This window comes from Trachurus trachurus (assembly GCF_905171665.1).
Source record: "Trachurus trachurus genome assembly, chromosome: 16".
Classification (NCBI taxonomy): domain Eukaryota; kingdom Metazoa; phylum Chordata; class Actinopteri; order Carangiformes; family Carangidae; genus Trachurus; species Trachurus trachurus.
In genome coordinates, this window is record NC_139902.1 from 22,419,180 (window position 1) to 22,439,077 (window position 19,898).

At 41.8% G+C, this 19,898-nt stretch overlaps 1 protein-coding gene across 1 annotated transcript; it reads left to right on the forward strand.

Moving 5' to 3' along the window:
• The first annotated feature begins 9,621 nt into the window (after window positions 1–9,621).
• Window positions 9,622–19,898, forward strand: LOC310998828 (sialic acid-binding Ig-like lectin 10). The gene is made up of 19 exons (XM_083989035.1): window positions 9,622–10,128; window positions 10,249–10,314; window positions 11,250–11,348; window positions 11,543–11,654; window positions 11,746–11,891; window positions 11,993–12,113; window positions 12,198–12,334; window positions 12,839–12,961; window positions 13,230–13,376; window positions 13,657–13,762; window positions 14,121–14,284; window positions 14,621–14,770; window positions 14,993–15,124; window positions 16,574–16,655; window positions 18,084–18,132; window positions 18,444–18,530; window positions 18,762–18,895; window positions 19,288–19,404; window positions 19,611–19,898. Exons 2-18 carry the CDS (start codon window positions 10,266–10,268, stop codon window positions 19,388–19,390), a joined length of 1,941 nt encoding a protein of 646 aa, XP_083845161.1. The 5' UTR covers window positions 9,622–10,128; window positions 10,249–10,265; the 3' UTR covers window positions 19,391–19,404; window positions 19,611–19,898.

The following is a 19,898-nucleotide window of genomic DNA, read 5'->3' on the forward strand; positions in this document are numbered from 1 at the left end:
ACAGTAAGCATCAGTATAACAGATAGTAAAATACAACATCCTTCCATAACAACAACAACAAAAAACATGACAAGCCTGTAGGCCTTCTATGCAGCCAGCTTATTCTGACCTGTAGTTATGTTTTATTGTTAGGCTACTGTAGCAGCTGTTGTAATTACAATGGAAACAAAGAAGGAAGTTGGCTGATGTATGAGACTGAGGTGGATGGATGAACACAGGACTTTCCCCCAGGAGACTGAATGAAGAAACAACCAACAGAGTTTCTCTGATTTATGATCCTTCCACAACCTTGTTTTAATACTGTAACCGCAACAACAAAAGTACCTGAATGAAGTAGCCTACATGTTTTTGCCCGAATCTATTCCTAAACTGTAACAAGCTGCTTTTGTGCGTAAAACTAACCAAACTATGACCTTTCCACAACCTTAACCAGCCGGCTGCTGGCTCCCATGGTTCCTCTCTGAGGGTTTTAGGACACGCAGCCTATATGGTCGTTTAAGGACTTGTTGTGTTCAGTTTGTGTATTTTACTGTGTAGAGATGGACTGCAGGAGGTGTGAGAGTCAGGATCATTGGTATGCTGGGAATGGGAGAAGTGGGGAGAAGAGTTCATTTGATGAACTTGTTAAGGGAGGCTGAGCTGAGCGAAAGATGTGTGAAGTCAAACCTTTGTGTTAAGTGTGTGTATGTGTGTGTTTGATGTTACAGTCTTGTAAAGCAGCAGCTGGAGAGGGCTGTCCCCTGAGAACCACCGCAGCCGGCTAGTAAACCACACACACATATACACACACACAGATGCAGGCTTTAATAAAGCTATTGCCCGGGAAACAGACCAGACCCGGCCAATCTGAGGCTCTTTTAAAGCAAGAGTGACACGGTCACGCTCGCATTCATATTGATTCACATCCTCTCAGCCAAAAAAAAAAAAAAAGTGACGGGTTGCGACAGAAGAGAGACCCTTTAGTCTGACTTTTAAACTTATAAACCAACTTTTTTACTGACCACAATTTAAAAAAATGAGAGTTAAACCTAATTAAGGTCTATTGTGAAAGTTTCTCTGCTGACGTATGCAATTTTGTCTGCATATGGTTCTACTGTAAAACTGGAAATGTACTGTAAAACTGCCCCGTCCAGATGTGGAGTCAGTAATACAAGCCACAGCAGGGGGGGACACCTAGTGAGCGCTATGAAGTCAGTAGCTCAGTGAAACTCATTAGAAAAGTGGAACACCTGGAAGACCCTGTGAAATACCAGACTGAGGTGAAGTCTGTCATGTATGTACAGTATTTCATACTTTTAGTGGTTCTCCCTATGCACCAACACTGATAAAAGAACAACAGGAGCGGAAAAACAAAAAAAAATACATTTATTATAATAAAAACAAATCTGTCTTTTTTTTCAACTGTTCATCCCACTTGGGAAAATAAGAGACAGGTGCAAGGGCTCAGGCAACAAGTTTTTCTGTTTATGGTGAGTCTCTGTTTAGACAAACATTAGCTACAGACTGAGCTCTGAATTAGTCTACACCACAAGAATCTCCATATTTAAAGAAACCACTGTTCTTTGCACATTCACATGTCATCAAATATCTGTTTTTTTCCTTGATTGTAGGAATTATATTGGATGACATCATGCTGCAGCTGACTGGGAGCAAACACTCCTATTTTAGAGCTGTGGACTGTTTCCAGGGAGATGATATAACGCAGTCCAGATGAGTCCCTCCAAGGATTGTCTCATTATCACACACGCTGCAGCTGCACAACCACTGTGTAGATGAGTAAGTGTGTTTATGTGTGTGTGCATGCAGGCCACTCGTGTGCCTGTGTGTGTATATGTGTCTGTGACCATTTAAACTCTACTTGCAGTCAATTACCAGAAAATGACTTGTGTGGACCATTTTCCCTCCAAAAAAACTAATTACAGGGTTTGGGTTTGGGTTAAGGTTAGGATTGAGGCTGGGATTGCAGGAAAGTCCTGGACTGAGCTTGTTCCATGTGGACGAGGTGAAACCAGGGGCGTAGCCAGAGGACTGCCAGGGTGGGACTGGACATGCTCCAGATCTGATCACTCCCCCTTTGTGCCACCTCAGACTCTCTAGTCTATATTTTCTATTTATCCTTAAAGATTGCATGTACGGTTGTAGTGAACTGAAAAGTGCTCTCAGATTTTGCACCCTGCTGTGTATGCATGTATTTTCTATTAAGAAAAGTTTACTTTTTCTACAATTAAACAGAAAGCAAAAACTAGTAGACCTGAAGTATAAAGTACGGTAGATAAAGATAAAGTAGTGACAATGTGTTTTAAAGGCTGACACAGACAGTAGCCCTCAGGAAATCCAAACATTAAACCCAGAAGAGGATGCAGATGATTTACTGGGAGTTTACTGCCATTTTGGCTCAAATGAAAAATATAAATTTTCGAAAAGTCATTTGGTAATTCCTGTTTTTCAACATTTATCAGCATTTTACTCACAAGCGTCATTGTTAAATAATCTTTCTTTTAATAAAGTGCTATGGTTGAAAACACCACTTTATCACAGTTTGAAAAAGAAACTTACTTCAAAAGGCAAAAAAAAGAAGCTCTTTTGTCTCTTGACCTAACCAACAACAATACATTTATTTGGAGTTCTAGTAAATTGCTCATTTGAGATTTGGAAATTATTTTGACCTTTTATTTATTTATCAGCTGTGTCTGCAAAAGCAAATCAACAATAGATGGTAACCAATCCAGAAATGACTCCGGAGGAAAGTAATAGAGACATAAATTTGATTTAGGCAGGTGTAGGTTGATGAATAGCAGAGAGACATCAGCTTTTTTGTGCTGATTGGAGACCATACAAACTGCAATATTATTTTCCATCTGTGAGGGTTTCACTGTGCTCAAGGAAAGGTCCACCAGAAGAGCAATGCAGTAGTTGAAGCAGTAGCAACCATGACCTGGAACAACAACTGGATATTTCTGATAGTGACACAATCAAGAGTATTAGAAAGGTTAAATTAAAGGGATAGTTCACCCAAAATTCAAATTTCACTCATTTTCTACTCACCCTCATGTCGACTAAGGGCTGGGAGAAGTTTCAGAGTCCTCCGTGCCTTCTCGGAGTTACAGGGGGGCTCCACGCAGCACTGCATTGCCGGGGCTCACTTTTCTTCGTCCAAAAAACATCCAAATACCTCCATACTGCTCGTCGGTAATGTCCCTCTTGTATTGAAGCCCCGACATGAGAAATTGTTTTTTTTAATAAGTCTATATTGCTATGAGCTTGTTTGTAGCGGAAGCTCCCAGTGTCTCAGGCTCTGCCAGTGACACCGGCAGAGCCGTGAACTGAGACACTTTAATTCATTACTCTGAAACCTCTCCCAACCCTTAGTCGACATGAGGGTGAGTAGAAAATGAGTGAAATTTGAATTTTGGGTGAACTATCCCTTTAAGGGGGCAATCCTTCATCAGAGAGACAGGCCAGAGTCTGCTGAGTGACAGTGGGGTTGTCTGGCAAGAATAACATACTGTATCGCTGGCACCAAAGAATGTGGTTTATATTGCAAAGAGTAGGGGTCCCAGTATCGATCCTTGGGGCACTCCATAGGGGAAGGAATGGCATAAGGACATAAGGAAGGGTCTCGCTGGGACTTTGTTAAGAATGGGCTTAATGAAACCAGGTGATAGCTCTTCTAAAGTGAAGAGCAGGGTCAGGTGAGGGCGTTTGGAGCAGAGGAATAACCTGAGCATTTAGTTACAAAGTTGTGAAAGAAAACAGCAATATTATACATTTTGACTCAGCAGCCGTGGTGTTATAAAACTCCAATGTTTCAACATTTGTTTTTCCCATTTGCCAAATCATACACCATAACTTATATACATATACTTTATAACCTGCTTCTCCTTGTACAATCTTCAGATGTGAAAAGAGGAAAGAAGAGGAAGAGCAGGAAGAGGAGGAGGAGGAGGTAACAGGAGGAGGGTTTCCGACAGTAGCCCAGACCTGACAGGTTCCTTCATATCCGACTTCATTCAGTCCCATACAGGGACTCTGCACATGGTAAAGCCATCACAGGCACGCAAAACACACACACACACACACACACGCACACACGCATGCTCACAGACTCCCACACACTGTCTCTCACTCATACACATACAGAAGACACATGTTCTCTCTCAGTCTCAACGAGGAAATGGCTTTTACTCACATTTGAACACACAAGAAACAGACAGAAACAACCTTTTGGCTCTGCAGCAGGTTTGTGCCACTGGCGAATTTCTCAGAGTAGAAATGAACAAGGTGTGCTCTTCCTGAGTTACAGGAGCTTACAACAGCTTAATGTGGGTAAAACGTCTGCTCTGCTAATCCATTTTCTCAGTAACCTTAATTGTTTCAACACACTCACCAAGCAAAATATTGATGTATTGCATGTTTCTGAAAAAGAAAAAAAAAAGTTTACATAATGTTTTCTGCCAGCATGTAGTGAATCAGGCAACAGATTAAACACATTGTACTTTTGTAAAGGAAAAGTTTGACATTTTGGAGAATTTTTCAGTTTCTTGCCGAGAGTTAGATGAGAGGATTATGCTATCATTCTCATGTCCGTTCAGTAAATACAGTATGAAGCTACAGCCAGAAGCCAGTTAGTGCAAACGCTGGAAGCTTAGGAAAGCTGTTCACTTACACTGTGTCTTCTGTTTATTCTAAAAAATTACACATTATTGTTTTATGAGTATTTAAGTGCCCAATTATTTCCTGGCGGGGCACTGGTTGCCTGGCAGCCTCACGGTGGCAAAGAGACTCCAGAGATATTACCAGCTATAATATATTAATTAGTGAGTTTCAGAGAAGCAGTTGGCTGGAGTTTGACACCTTTGAACAGAGCAGACTGTCCACTGAATGCTTCCTCATACACAGAGACACTGCAATGGCATCGATCTGCTCCTCTAACTCTTCCCCTAAAGTGAAGCTATTTCTTAGAAAAGAAGAAAACACGCTCATAACCCTGTCCTTATAACTTCTACCTCCCACTTTGCTGAATATTTCCCAATTTTGCACACTGCCACCCCAAAGGAGACATTTAGTAAACTAACTCGGATATGGAGAGTTTTTTGTTTTGTTTTGTTTTTAATACATCTAGGTAACACTTTAAGTACACTCTATTGTGCATTAGTTAAGCATTGAATACTGAATTCATCATTTATAACACATGGATACTCATGTAGTTTATAAACAGAGTTAAAATGTATTACTCATCATTAATAAGCACTAACTGTATTTATAATCTACATGCCAATGAGTATTCATGCATGATAAATGAAGAATTCAGTATTTATTAATGCTTAACTAATTCTTAATTGTGTGTGATTATTGTAAAGTGTTACTTAAACCTATTTAAAGGACCTTTTTGCATGTTTTGCAATCTCTACATACAGTACAAACTCCTTTACCAGCTAAGAACTGTCTTCAGCAGTGGAAGCAACACCAGTGTTAACTCTTAAATATCTTTCCCTGTAGCCTGATCACAAAATAGTCTGCTCTGGTAAACCTGGTGCAGGCAAGTTTGATTAAAGAGAGGCAGATCTTCATAACTCAAATCAACACCATGAAAAATGACAACTCCTCAGCAGCACCTCCAAGTCCAACATACAATGAAAATAGCTTTGAGTAATTCTTGGACTACCCCACATTTCTTCACCTACTAGTTTTTAGCCACCAAACACCTCAATTATTACTGGATCAAATGTTTAAGGTTGAATTCACAGCTTTTGATTGAGAGATTTTTGCCTCAGTTGCACTCGATTCCACTTTCCAACCTACTGTTGTTGTTGTTTTGTCATCGGCATGGCATGTTTGCACCAGTTTAAATTCTTTATCTCCATTCATCATCATAATCTTTTCTCACTGAATGGGAAAATAACAGTGACCCACATAACATGAAGTAACAATTTATTCTGACACCACTAAACAAAAATGTGCACTTAATTCATCTAGCCTGGTTAAATGAAAACCTGATCTTAGTCAGCTCGGTTGGACAAGCGTCAAAAAAAGATGTAATATTGTCAGCTGCCACTAGACGGGGTGAGAGACGGGGGAGGGGGGGGAGTCAAACGCATGCCCATAATAACCACCAGACATGACTCATTCAGCGTGGAATACCACAGCAGCCACAGACAGGTCTCTGGCAGACAGGGAGCAGAAATCCGACCCTGCAGCAGAGTTTGTGAATGGGACAGGAATGAGCAAAACCAGGGTAAATTTAATAGTGCTGCAATAGGTTTCAAAGATTTAGGAGTTTTAAAAATTCATCAAGTGTTTGGTTTGGCCTATTTATGAAAGTCAAGTGTCTCAGAGGCTAAATACTGTGTTTTATTGATAAGATGTGTCTCTTTAAGTGAGAAAAGAAACATCTTCCCTCTCTCTCTCTCTCTCTCTCTCTCTCTCTGCCTCTTTCTCTAATTCTTTTGTTGAATCCCCCATTGGTTTCAGTGATTCTCTGGCAAAATCTCATTCATCAAGTCATCATGAAGTGTTCCTTAAAGACAGCACAGAAACAACATATCACCTTGTCAGATATGATTGTAGCTCTGATCATCGTCATTCTTGCCCAGACTTCCCCCGCAGAGAGCACCACTCAATTTGAAGACTAACACATGTTGGACAGTCGAATCATTATTTGCTTATGTGGAGTCCGTCCAAGGCTTGGAGGGCCTGCCGAGCCAAGAGTCTAATCTGTGGGCATAAGGAATAACATAGAAATAACATATTGTACAACTTAAAGTATGGCAGGGGAGCGTACTGTGAGCGGTCACATTACATGAAAACAGCAGGCAGGAAGTGTTTTGCAACAGCGGAAAATCTTCAGGTCCAGTCTGACCACCAGACGGTCACACTTCATCTGGCCTGCAGGCTGCGGTCAGTGGATGGATACCTTCCCTACCGTAAGGTTGGATATGCTGTCATACATTTGTCCATTGCTCCCTCTCACACTTTTTTTTCCAATTCTCTGACAAATATAACACTTATCTACTTTTAAACCTTTTCCTTTTCTTATTTCGTCCGCCTTCTCCCTTTTCTCCTTTCTTTCTTCTGAGCAGCCTTACCTCATCATGTTTTTGTCTCTTTTTACCCCCCTTCTTTTCTACCTTCCCCTTCAAGCTTTCTCATTCTCTCCCTCTCTCACCCTCTTTCTCTCTCTGTTTGTGGTCAGTCACACTTAATCTAGCTCCATCCATCTGTTTCTCTTCATTCGTTTAGTCCGGCCTGTTTTTGATTAAGATTACATCAGGCTTTGACCTATTAGTGTGCCGTGATCCTTTTGAAGTCATTTTGTGGTTACAGGTTAAGCTCAAAGCCCACCACTCTCCATTCTCTACATAATACAGACAGTATTTTGAGGGAAAAAAGCAGTATAGGTTCTTAAAACTTTTCAGCCAGCGACCGAAATGACTTTTTTTCCCCCTCGGATCCAGGATCATTAAATCATATGAGAGTTCTTGTCATGTGGAGACTCGCTAGAGGAGGGCCTGCGACCCATTTTGGGTCCCAACCCATAATCCAACCTAGCAATCTGTGAACTGGAATATATTGTTCATTTAACCTCATATCCTGAGGATTTTGATTATATTTTGAAGGTAACTCTCCCAACCAGAGAGTTTCTGTTCCTTATTAGGGCTGCAGTTCAAAGCCGAGCTCATTTTCCCCACTAAACATAATGCAGACCTCTTGTACAAAATAGTGTTTTTTCAAGCCCCAAATGAAAAGTGTAACCATTATCATTATATTCATTCATTATAACCACTAATAATTCTGTTTGTTGTTTTTTTATGAAGACCTACCGAAGAGGTCCGCCGATCCAACAGGATATAAATCGGATATAGATCCATGTTTCCTAACTTCACTACTGATCCCTTATATTGGCCCCTCCATCATCTCTGATCAGTTGGCTAACAAGGAAAATGTCAGTGTTCATTTCCAGATGTAGATCAAGATATCATCTGTGAAACCTCCCCCTTCTTTCCTCTGCTTGGATGCCTGTGAATAGAGATTGACTGAAATGTTAAACTGTACATCATCATTATTCCTGGGTCAAAGCTCGGGTAAGTAGCCAATTGGCCGAGTCGTGACGCTAAACTGACATCTATTGGCCAAGTTGTGGCAGGGTAGGATGTTAAAGTCATTTAGACTCATCAGGCTAAGTGGTCACAGTTGACTGCGAGGTCTCGAACCTCCCCACGTCTGGTTGCGGGTAGTTCTCAGTGCCAGCGATTCTCAATTAAAGCAGTGGATGAGAGGACATCTGGGCTGCTGCGTCTGTCTGCTTGACTTATGTATATTAATGAATGCCAACAGGCCCGAATTCATTTCTCAAATGAACCATGCATGTCTGTCTTTTTAACAGATAAACATGACTGATTTAACACATCAGCCGGTCGCGATCGTCTGAGTTTACACCAATAATTAATGACTCACTATTGAGAAACCAATAAATCTGGTCACTGTCTGTATATTTGTATAACGCTGCCGTCATCATCAAGACTTTCTGGTCTTATCGAGCATTTGAAGTGCTTTATACTACAAGCTATATTCAACCATTCACACTCACATTCATACAGACTGTCTTTCTTGCCCAGGAACCCTTAATACTGAGTCAGAGATCCGACTACCATGTTTGATACGTGGATCATCCACTCTGAGCCACAAACCAAAGTCTTGTTTTGAACTGCCTGTTCACTGCAAGAGCTTTACGAGGTGACACAATGTCAGAGTTCCTCTCCAGACATGTTTTAAACCGTGTAAAAATGCAATCATACAGAAAAAATATGAAACTTCCTCAATGAGGAAGTCAGGATCAGTCCTGCACAGCACCTTTTTTTTTCTCTCCAGGTGAAAGAGCAGAGTGTAAAGCTGGTTAATGGAGGAAACATTGAAGAGCTTCGGCCATATGTCTGAGCCACAGTCAGACACAGACTCAGGGGTTCACACCAGCAGCACCAGAACAGTTACAGTTAGCGCAGGTACTGTAGCATCTTTTATTTGTGGTGGCTGACAAAGTCATAGAGTGGTTGTGTTAATACAAATACTCCACATGTTAAGGGATTTAGATCTTTCATTTATTTGATGTTAATTGTTTGATGTCGATCTCTTGGTGTCAGAATCTGTGCCATCGACTCAGCTCCATCTGTTTTTTTTTTTTACTTACCATTGGCTTTTTTTTTTTTTTTTAATGGACAGGTTTCAAGGGAAACTCTTCAAAATCTTGTCAGAGAGGGTCTTTAACAACTTGTACAAAAAAAAATAAAAAATTCAATCAATGCAGGATGAAGATATGATGTTTTTCATTTAATATTTCAGGCCATTTCCAAGATAAATAATCAAGAGGGCTTGATTTGGGGCGGTGCGTGGCGCAGTGGGTAGAGCGGCCGCCCCATGTAGAGGCTACAGTCCTCGCCGCAGGCGTCCCCGGTTCGAGTCCCGCGTCGGGCAGACCTTTCCTGCATGTCATTCCCCCTCTCTCTGCCTCCCCATTTCCTGTCTATCTCTACTGTCATCACTATCAAATAAAGGCAAAAAGCTGAAAAAAAATATACTTAAGAGGGCTTGATTTATATTGGTTTATTTGACCGATTTTATTCATGATTGACACATATAAACAATCAAAACGCCAGCAGATGTGTCAAAAGAACAGCACCGAAGCTGTTGGTGTGTTACATGAAGTATTTTCTCTCATCTCTGTCCTAAGTCTAATGGTCCCCTCTGTCTCTACAGTGAGAGTACAGGTTATTAACGTCCAAGTCCAACGAGACAGTTGTGACGGTGACAAGATCACAAGGATATCACATTTTCACAGACACAAATTAAGAAATCAAATCAACTGTCACAGACACACAAAAAGAGAAGCAGGAAAAAGTGAAAATAGAAACAAGAATGAACGCTGGAGGATCAGAGGGTTATTTGAAGTTACTTTAAACGCACACATGTACTTCCTCTTCCTCCTCCTTCTGCCCTTTCCACTCCTCCGCTCACCTCACACCACCCGATTCTGATCACCATGCAACTCTCACCGCTATAAAATTCACCTCCATCGCTGTCTGGGTCACACACATCCTACAAGTCTCTCTGAGGTGAATGAAGATATTCTAAGAGGTTGGTGCTTCATATTTAATCATCTGGACAATGTTTATCCTGAGAAATATTGTTGTTGTCGTTGTTGTTCACCTCTCCGTCCTCTCCCTGCGCTTTTCTCCTTCTCCGGTCACATTACAGAGCTCGTGTCAGCGGAGATGTTGGCAGGTGCGTTAGTTCTGGGCACCATCCTCACAGCTTTACCAGGTAAGAAAAACAACAATATATCTGGAAAATCAGACATTTATTTTCATTATGGGGTGTAAAACTGATTGAGTGTAGTTTTATGTTTCTAGTTTTATTACTTTAAAGGATGATAGATGAGCTTTAATTGTTTATATTTCTATCTTATTCCAAGTTATTATATCAAAACAGTGTCACACATAATTGTTTTGCATACTGTTTAAAACATGACTGACTGACTTATATGATCCATTATGCACATAAGGTTCTGTAGCCAGGTGCCCTTGCCTTTACGCTCAGGATATTTATAAGTATTGATTCCCTTTTGTGCAAGGTAGTCAGCCAGGCAGGCAGTTAGCCGCACAGGATGACACCAGGGCTGCACATCGAGGCTCGTTCTCCCTGCTTCACTTTTATGTGTCACTCTCTGAGCTGAGCTGAGCTGTGGTTTGACAAGTTTTCCTCTGAGGAGCCACATGGAAGGAAAAAAATTTTGACTTGTGGGCAGCTGAATTTACACTTCTTTTAGTTTCCGAATATGTATTCCCTAAACCTACAGTCTGCTGTATTTTATATGAAAGCAAATTTGAGGATATCACAGCCACTAAATGTAAATTCACAAGGGAATCTGAGCTGCTCTTCAATAAAAACATTAGTGCAGCTAAGTGTAGAGCTGCTATTCTGCTTGGTGTGTGCACAAGCTTCAGGCTTTTAATATTTGGATTTTATGGACTTTTTGGATTTTTGTATGTTTGTGCTCTTAAATCATTACACTATTGGTCTGTGTGTGTGTGTGTGTGTGTGTGTGTGTGTGTGTGTGTGTGTGTGTGTGTGTGTGTGTGTGTGTGTGTGTGTGTGTGTGTGTGTGTGTGTGTGTGTGTGTGTGTGTGTGTGTGTGTGTGTGTGTGTGTGTGTGTGTGTGTGTGTGTGTGTGTGTGTGTGTGTGTGTGTGTGTGCAGGTATCCAGAGCAGGTGGAGTGTGTCATTTTCTAGGAGGGAGATCTGTGTGTGGGCAGGAACAACTGTCACTCTGCCCTGTCGTTATGACTACCCATCAGGTATAAAAGTCACAAATATACCATTTATTTTTTCAGCTTTCTTCTTATACCCTCTTTTTAGTTAGGATAGGGTAGGGTATAATTTTCCATTTATATAGTTTATATAAAAATGGCAATAGCAATAGGAATAATTATAATGATGGAGCTTTTAAAATGCTCCAAGTACAACAACCTGACCTGGTTTTCTTGAACAGGCCACACCGTGAAGAGAGTCATGTGGTTCCGTGTGTCTGCGGAGGGTCGCAGAGAGTTTACTCACCACACAGACACAAACCAGATCAGCCTGTCATACCGCGGACGCACACGGTGGGAGACACACACTGATACACTTAATATTTTGAAATGAAATCATACAGTAATTGGACACCGGGTGTGATTGTCTTATCCTGGGTTTCAGATACATCGGAGGCAGCTATTCCAGCTGCTCGGTCCAGATTCGGGGCGTGAAGCTGAGCGACGCGGGTCAGTACCACTTCAGGTTTGAGACGGACCAACCTCTGGGTAGATGGACGTCCCCTGACACCATCACTCTGGATGTAACGGGTAGGAAATGATGGAGCTGGAGCACAGCACAGCACAGGTGTCACCCAGTCAGTAGTATTGTGTGTGTGTGTGTGTGTGAATCTGTGTATATGTGTGTTCAGACCTGCAGGTCCAGGTGCATCCAGCCAGACCCGGCAACATGTTCGGCTTCGGGGAGACGGTGTTTGTCGGCTGCCAGGCCAGAGGATGTGCAGCTCCTGGGAGGAGCCTGGCTCTCTACAGGTGTGGAAGTAGGCATGTGCACAGTGCATTCGTATATGGTCTGTTTATTTCACTGTAAATGTGATGCGACCCCTCTGCACACAGGAACGGACTAAACCTTGGCTCCTATGAGAAGTGGATGATCATCAACCGCTTTGACCTACAGCATGCTGGAGCGTACACCTGTCGACCGATCCCACCGCAGAATGTGCAGTCTCCGCCCCTCTCCCTGGCTCTGGGACGTGAGTAACCTTCACCAACCGATCAGGAGGTTTTTTAGGGCCCTTACTCATATTTCAACATTTTAACATACAGTATGAAGTAACATCTGAGACTTGATGGAACAAGCATCGTTTTTGATGTGGTTTATTGTTGGGGAAAGCAAAAACGAAAAACAGCACACACATCCAAAAACCCACGTCGGGTGGGTGCTGGACCAACGCAAGCAAAGCATGAAAACAAAAAGAAGGGGTCCGCAACACCATATGGCTCCAGTGCAAAAAATGTATTAAATATATCCTAATAAGTTTTTTGCACTGGAGCCATATGGTGTTGCGGACCCCTTCTTTTTGTTTATTGTTGGGGAAACAACACAGAAAACTATTGCACAGAGAGAACAATGTTTTTCTAATTGGTTCAAAAGCACATTAACTTAAGCAGAAATGTTTTATAAACTGTACGTTTATATTTTTTGTTGTTTCATCTCCAGTAAATTTCTTTTCTCTCTCTATCTCTCTCTCCTGCAGACAGCCCTCGCTCCACCTCCATAACAGTCTTTCCACCAGGGGAGATGTCTGAGGGGGGGTCTGTCACTCTGACCTGCACTAGTGATGCAGCTCCACCTGTGGAGAGCTTTGCCTGGTTTAAAGGTACAGGACAGTCTTTACTTCCACACTAACTAACATTAACCAGCTCGATGACAGATATGAACTGACTGGTTTATGATAATTAGACGGGTATGATAAATGGTTCTGTATTTTGACAAGTGTGGGTCCTGAATATACTTTTCTTGTTGAGTTGCACATTGACAAGCAAATCTAGCACAGTGTGTACTGTGTAGATATTTCATGCATATTTTCATGTGTTTGGATTGTGCCGTAGTATAAAGTTACATGTGTGTCTGTGTCTGCTCTGCAGACATGGAGAGTGGCAGCATCCCAGACAGTTTCAGGCCTCAGCTCCACCTGTCCCACCTCAAACACACAGACAGAGGAGAGTATTTCTGTGTGGCACGTAACTCGCTGGGAACGGACCGCTCCAATGCACTGCTGCTCAATGTCACTTGTAAGTATGTTGTATCACAGGCCACAAGTCAGATGCTAGAAGAGTTCAGAGTCAAGAAAAGATGAAGATGTTTGGATCAGAAGCTTAGATTGATTGTGGATAACCACAACATTTGAATGTGTGATGCAAAGTAAATTGAAACAGATGATTTTCCATTATTCAGCTTTATGTGACTATGGGACAAAATGCAGTCGATCTGAAGTGGTTTAATAAACCAGTCCGTGAGTAGCTATCTAAATAAATCAGTTACTTGCTCAAGCTTCTCTCCCTGTCTGTGTAGACTCTCCAAAGAACACACACATGCTGGCGAGTCCTCGAGGTGACATCAGAGAGGGCTCCTACGTGAACCTGAGCTGTGTCACCCAAGCCAACCCACCGGCCAATAGGTATGTGGAGTCAACATTTTTTTTACACCTATGTTTTGCCTCTCATCATACATGGAACTGTTTTTATGTTTTGTGATATTAAAATTATCTAAGACAAAAAAATCCTTAAAGGTTTTATGAATTAGCATTGGACAATTTGGACAAAACCATGCAATATGCTTTTTTCCTGAAGCACATTGAGTTTATGCTCACCATATGAAATGTGCTATATAAATAAAATTGACATTGACATATGTTATATAATCCAATGTCATCGATGTAATTGTTAAAAATCGGTTTAGAAGATCTGGTTCTGCTCGTCTGAATCCTTAATATCAGCATCATCATCAACCCCACACTACTTTCCTGTCCCCTGCAGGTATACCTGGTATCGTATCCTAGGTGACCAGGTGTTGGCTAAAGGGGCAGTCCAGAACCTGACGTTCCTGACGGTGCGCGCTCACCACAGCGGTCAGTACTACTGCACAGCATCAAACAGACTCGGATACCAGACCTCCCCTGTTGCAACACTCACTGTTCTCTGTAAGTACCGGGTGTGTTGTACTGTATGTGTGAGGCCCCTTCTAGATTTAGATCATGTATTTTTCTATAATGTAGCTTTTGCCTTATGCTAATCTAAGTAATACATACAGTAGTTACACAGCATTATTAGTATGTGGAAACGTTGGCGAGTTCATACACACTTTTACACATCATCTAAAGCTGAGTTATTCAAAACACAGCAATGACATGAGCATCCATTTCACATGTCTGTCCTGTTTCCATCCATTTAGCACCAGAACAGGATAGACAGTAAAATGGTCCCTTTAATGTATGTCATTAATACAACAAAAAATGCAGTGTGTTCTTCCTCTGCAGATCCTCCTAAGAACACCTCAGTTCTGGCTCGTCCCTCCAGTGTGGTGGATGCCGGTCGGCCGTTGACTTTGACCTGCAGCAGCCAGGCCAACCCGGCGGTGGACAACTTCACGTGGCACCGATTAGCTCTGGACGGGGGCTCTGTACAATGTTAGCATCCTAAAAATGTGATTCCACTCAAGGTTAACAGATCAAAATCATCAATGCTGAACTCTCTGTGGTTAAATGTTTCTCACGTGCCCCTGTTCTGTTTATCTGAGTCTCCCTGTATCTGAATCTGTATCTGTATCTGTATCTGTATCTGTATCTGTATCTGTATCTGTACCTGAAACAGTAAGTGAGCCTCCTTCTTCTCTGTGCTCCTCCACGCAGCCTGGGGCTCCAAGTCCGGTCCCGTCTTCACCTTTTCAGAGGTCGGCCCCGGAGAGAGCGGTCAGTACTATTGTGAGGCCAGGAATCGGATCGGAGCCCACAGCTCTCCTGTCCTCACTGTGAGAGTCAGAGGTACATTAGATTCATTTTCCTCTTCATCTTTTTTAGACTTTTAGTTGAACCATTTATCTTTGTAAGTGCAGTGCTCTTTGAAGTGGAGATTCTCACTTTTAGCAGCTGGTTAGTCCGTCCTCGCATTTGGCTCCTGAAGAGTGAAGCCTGACACTAGTGATAATGAATAACTCGGATTTATTTCTCTGTATATGATTATTTCGGTAACACTTTATTTGACGCCTATCTCTATAACGCAGTATAACCATACTTAGAATGAGTTATAATGCAGTTATAGCACTGTATAACTATAGTTATAAACACTCATAAATTATCATAAGGCTTTATAACAATAAGCATAACATATTATAGAGCATTTTATAATGGCTTATAAGGTCAAGTATTATAATAGAGTTATAATGCTCTATACTGTAATGTGTTATGCTTAGTTATAAATCCTTATGATAATTTATGAGCGTTTATAATGATAGTTATACACGTGAATAAGCCAATTATAACACATTATAACTATATTTATAATGCATTATTCTTGTGAGCATTGTCAGCGAGTTACTAACAATTATAACGTATTATAATACCTGACCTTATAAGTCATGAAAAAATGCTTTATAGTGTGTTTTGATTATTGTTATAAAGCATTATGATCATTTATGAGTGTTTATAACTATAGTTATACAGTGCTATAACTGCATTATAACTCATTATAAGTATGTTTATAATGCGTTATAGAGATAGGCGTCAAATAAAGTGTTACCATTATTTCTACATAAAATAGATTAAAGATTACTGGGCCCTGCATTACCTGTTGTAGGATTTTTGTCTTTTTTTTTTTCTAAATCATAGTGGCAGAAATGAAGTGCCACTGATAACCCTGGTGAAACATTCCTGTGCCATTTTTACATCTATGTTTCTGATTATCTCCGACTGTTTAAGATAAATGCTTTCATGTGTTCATACATACGAGGCGATGGTTTAAAGGGTGTTTGGTGCGAGTTTGAAGTGATGAGTGATGAAACCTCCCTGTCACTGTCGCTGCATGGGGTCCGCGGGCTCTGGTCTTCATTGTGTACGGTCTCATGATCCCTTACTGTTTTTCTATGAGTCATGATGAGTCATGTAAAACCCTCTCACTATGAGGGGAGAGGAGGAGGTGATGAGGTGTTGTGGAAAACTACTATTTGAGTCTAGACAGCTGAAGAAGTGGAGTTGGGTTTGGAAATCAGAACTGGAAACACAAGTCTCAAGTCTAGACTGCTGCACGATGATGCACGGCTCTTTTCCCGTTCCTCACTTTCTCTTGTTCTATTTTTATGTCAACTGTTCTTTTTTCACTCGGTGCGTTTCTATTTCTGTTCGTCCCACGTCATCTTTCATTTGTGCATCACTTCCACTTTTTACTGCATGCCTCTAATCATGCCGTCAACCTTTATTATCCTTCCTCCGCTATAGGTCGTCTTAAGGCCATTGCCCTGGCATCAGCGGTGGGCGTGTCTGCTGGACTCATCACTCTTACGGTGGCCATTATGATCAGGTGACAGGAAGCTCAGTGCTGCTGGAAAGTTAATGAACCCTTTAAAATGTTCTATGTTTCTACACGCAGCTGACCTAGATGAAGCCAATCTAATTTCATAAGAGAACACAAAACATTTAACTTTTTCATTTATTCATCGAACAAAGTGTTCAAACCAACCAAAGGTTTCGTACATCAGCTCGTTCTGCTCCACCCTTAAAGCAGAAGTGAGTGATATATTTGTGTTAATATAAGTCTTAAATAGTTATATCTTCCGACAGCAATCACTTACATAGAGTGTTTGGTCTGAAACACGGGTCTGTCAGTCCCTCTGCTCTGCTCTGAGCCGAGGAGAAAACATTTATCGTATCCTACAGTTTTTATCCAATGAGGAGAGAGAACGGCATGCAGGGCTGTGTGTGCAGCCAAGGAACGCCGTGAATGTGGTGACGTAGCGACGAGGACTGTTATGGTGCGTTCAAGGAAACTCGTATTTTTCTGTATTTTTCTTTATTTTTCTGACCGTGAAGTGGTACCAGTTCGATCTGGTACGAGTTCACCGGTCGGAAGTTACGAGTGGCCGTTATAGTGACTTTCACCGGTAAAACAGGTCGGAAAAACACGAGTGGGTTGCCTGGAACGCTACAAAGTCGTAAGTTGTGACTTGAAGCTGTAATTTACGATTTCAAAAGCCTGCCTGGAACGCAGCATTAGCGAAAACGACCGGATCACTCACTTCTGCTTTAATGAACTCCTCACTTTAAGGCCTTCCATAATATTTCTTCTGGGTTAAGGCCTGGACTCTGACTCTGTCTACTTCAGCCATTCTTTGACAAGCTGTTCAGGCTCACTGTCCTTCTGCAAGACCCATTTTCTGGTGAGGTTCAGTTCACAGATAGAAACCCTGACATTTTCCTGTCGTATTTGCCGAGACAATAATGAATGCATCGTCTCGTCAGTAAGTTGGTAAGCCGTCCTGCTCCAGGGGCAGCGAAGTTGACCCTAAAGCATGATACTCGGGGAGAATAACAACAGTGTTGAATTTCCTCCATTTGTACATGATTTTGCTGACAGTGGAGACAGTTGTCAGAGGCCAAACTCTTTAGAAATGGTTTTGTAACCTTTTCCTGTCTGTTAAAGAGCCACAAGCGTTTTTTTTTTTTTTTTTCTGAAATCCATGTCGATGCAGGATGAAGATCAGACTTTAATCATGGAAACTAAAGTTTGTGTTGTTTACAGAGCAGGACCTCCCACACTCACACCAGGTTGTTATTTGTTTAATTTTATTCTCTTGATCTACTTTTAGGACTTAAATGAGGATCTGGTCACATTTTGGGTCAGAAGTATAGAACATTTTAAAGGCTGTTCTCTGGTTTAGTTGCATGACTTTTAGGAGTTACGTATGTCTTGGTGTTGGTGGTTTTGATAATCGTCCTTGTGTCTTCACAGTAAAAACATGCACAGAGTGGACATGGAGTCAGTAGACGTAGCAAACAAGGTGCAGTAATCACTGTGTAATTATCTCTCAATACTGTATCTCTCATCTCCCAACATTACCCAACAACACATGTTGTTAATACTGATAAATATAAGAATTCACAGGAAAGTAAAGATGTTTTCTAAAGTTGATGATGTGTGATTGCAACTTCCCTTGTTTCTTGTTCCGTGTGTGTGTGTGTGTGTGTGTGTGTGTGTGTGTGTGTGTGTGTGTGTGTGTGTGTGTGTGTGTGTGTGTGTGTGTGTGTGTGTGTGTGTGTGTGTGTGTGTGTGTGTGTGTGTGTGTGTGTGTGTGTGTGTGTGTGACCCCAGCGTCCGTCAGTGACAGCTGACACCGTGTTCTATGAGTCAGCCCAGCACAACTTCCCACTGAGAAAGGGCAAGATGTCCGACATCCCGGTGAGCGACTCGGTGCACAACCTGAGCGTCTTATATAACTGTGGAAGAGTTATTACAACAAATGTTTGTGTGTACATGTGTGTGTGTGTGTGTGTGTGTGTGTGTGTGTGTGTGTGTGTGTGTGTGTGTGTGTGTGTGTGTGTGTGTGTGTGTGTGTGTGTGTGTGTGTGTGTGTGTGTGTGTGTGTGTGTGTGTGTGTGTGTGTGTGTGTGTGTGTGTGTGTGTGTGTAGGAAGAGCCAGATGACTTGAGTGACAGCTCCCACCCGTCCATCGTTCCTCTAAAAGACGCTCCGCCCATCACAGAGGTTGACACCTGCAGCCCCGTCTCTAAGTACTTAACTGTCCACTACTCCAGGTTGTCCAGGTACACGCCCTCTTCCTTCATGTCTATCACTTCCCCTTCTCCTCTGACCTACATCCCCCTGTCTGACAGCTCTTCCTCCCTGTCACTTTCTGTCTCCCATCTGCACCATCTGCCATCTACTGTTTCTTGTCTTGCAAATTTTATTTTACAACTACACTGGCTTTATCCCCCCGTCTCCCTCTTGCTTTCTTCTTTATTCTCCTGTCATCACCTTCTCTTCGGTCTGTTTCCTTCCCCCTCTCATCTTCATCACCTTCGTCTGCTTGCGAGAAGACAGTAAATCTCTGGTCCCAGTTTTGACTCATAAAATAATATCTCTGTTTATAATATAATCTGAGTCAGATGTCCACATGAGCTCATATGGTTTCTGTTCGTTGTTGACGTCTGCTCAGCGGCGACCAGGTGCAGGTCCACAACCTGCCACTAGGTGGTGATAAGAAACCAAAGGACTCCTCCAAAGTTGTTTACACCTTACTGCCCCAGCCTCGACACTGATCACAAGGAAACAGGTACAACAACATCAAGTAAAGTCTTTTCCTCTAGCTGTATAATTCCATCTCACATGTCAATATCATTATCATCCACCAATTTAGATCCTACTGAACAATTTAAATAGCTCAACCAAATTATATTTAAATTATTATCATCACATTGTGTCATTTGTATTCACGATTCACTGTTCTCCTTTGTGTTCTTTCCCTATGTTATTCCTCAGCTGAACGACACACCAGTCTTCCTCATGTCACCCTGTCACTTTGCCACCATCTTTCCACAGACGACCGTGGAAACCATAAACTGCTCTTTGTGTACTCTAAAGATGCCTTACATTGTTTGAGGTCAGACGTCTTATAATATGGGATTTTCCATGGTTCCTCAGACCATGAAGGCAACATGTGGTCTTGCTGCGGACTGTGAGTCCAGCCTCTGCACTGTGTTGCATGTCTTTCCTGTTCCTCCCATGTATCTTACCACAGCATGATGTCTGATCAAGTGAAAAGGGAAA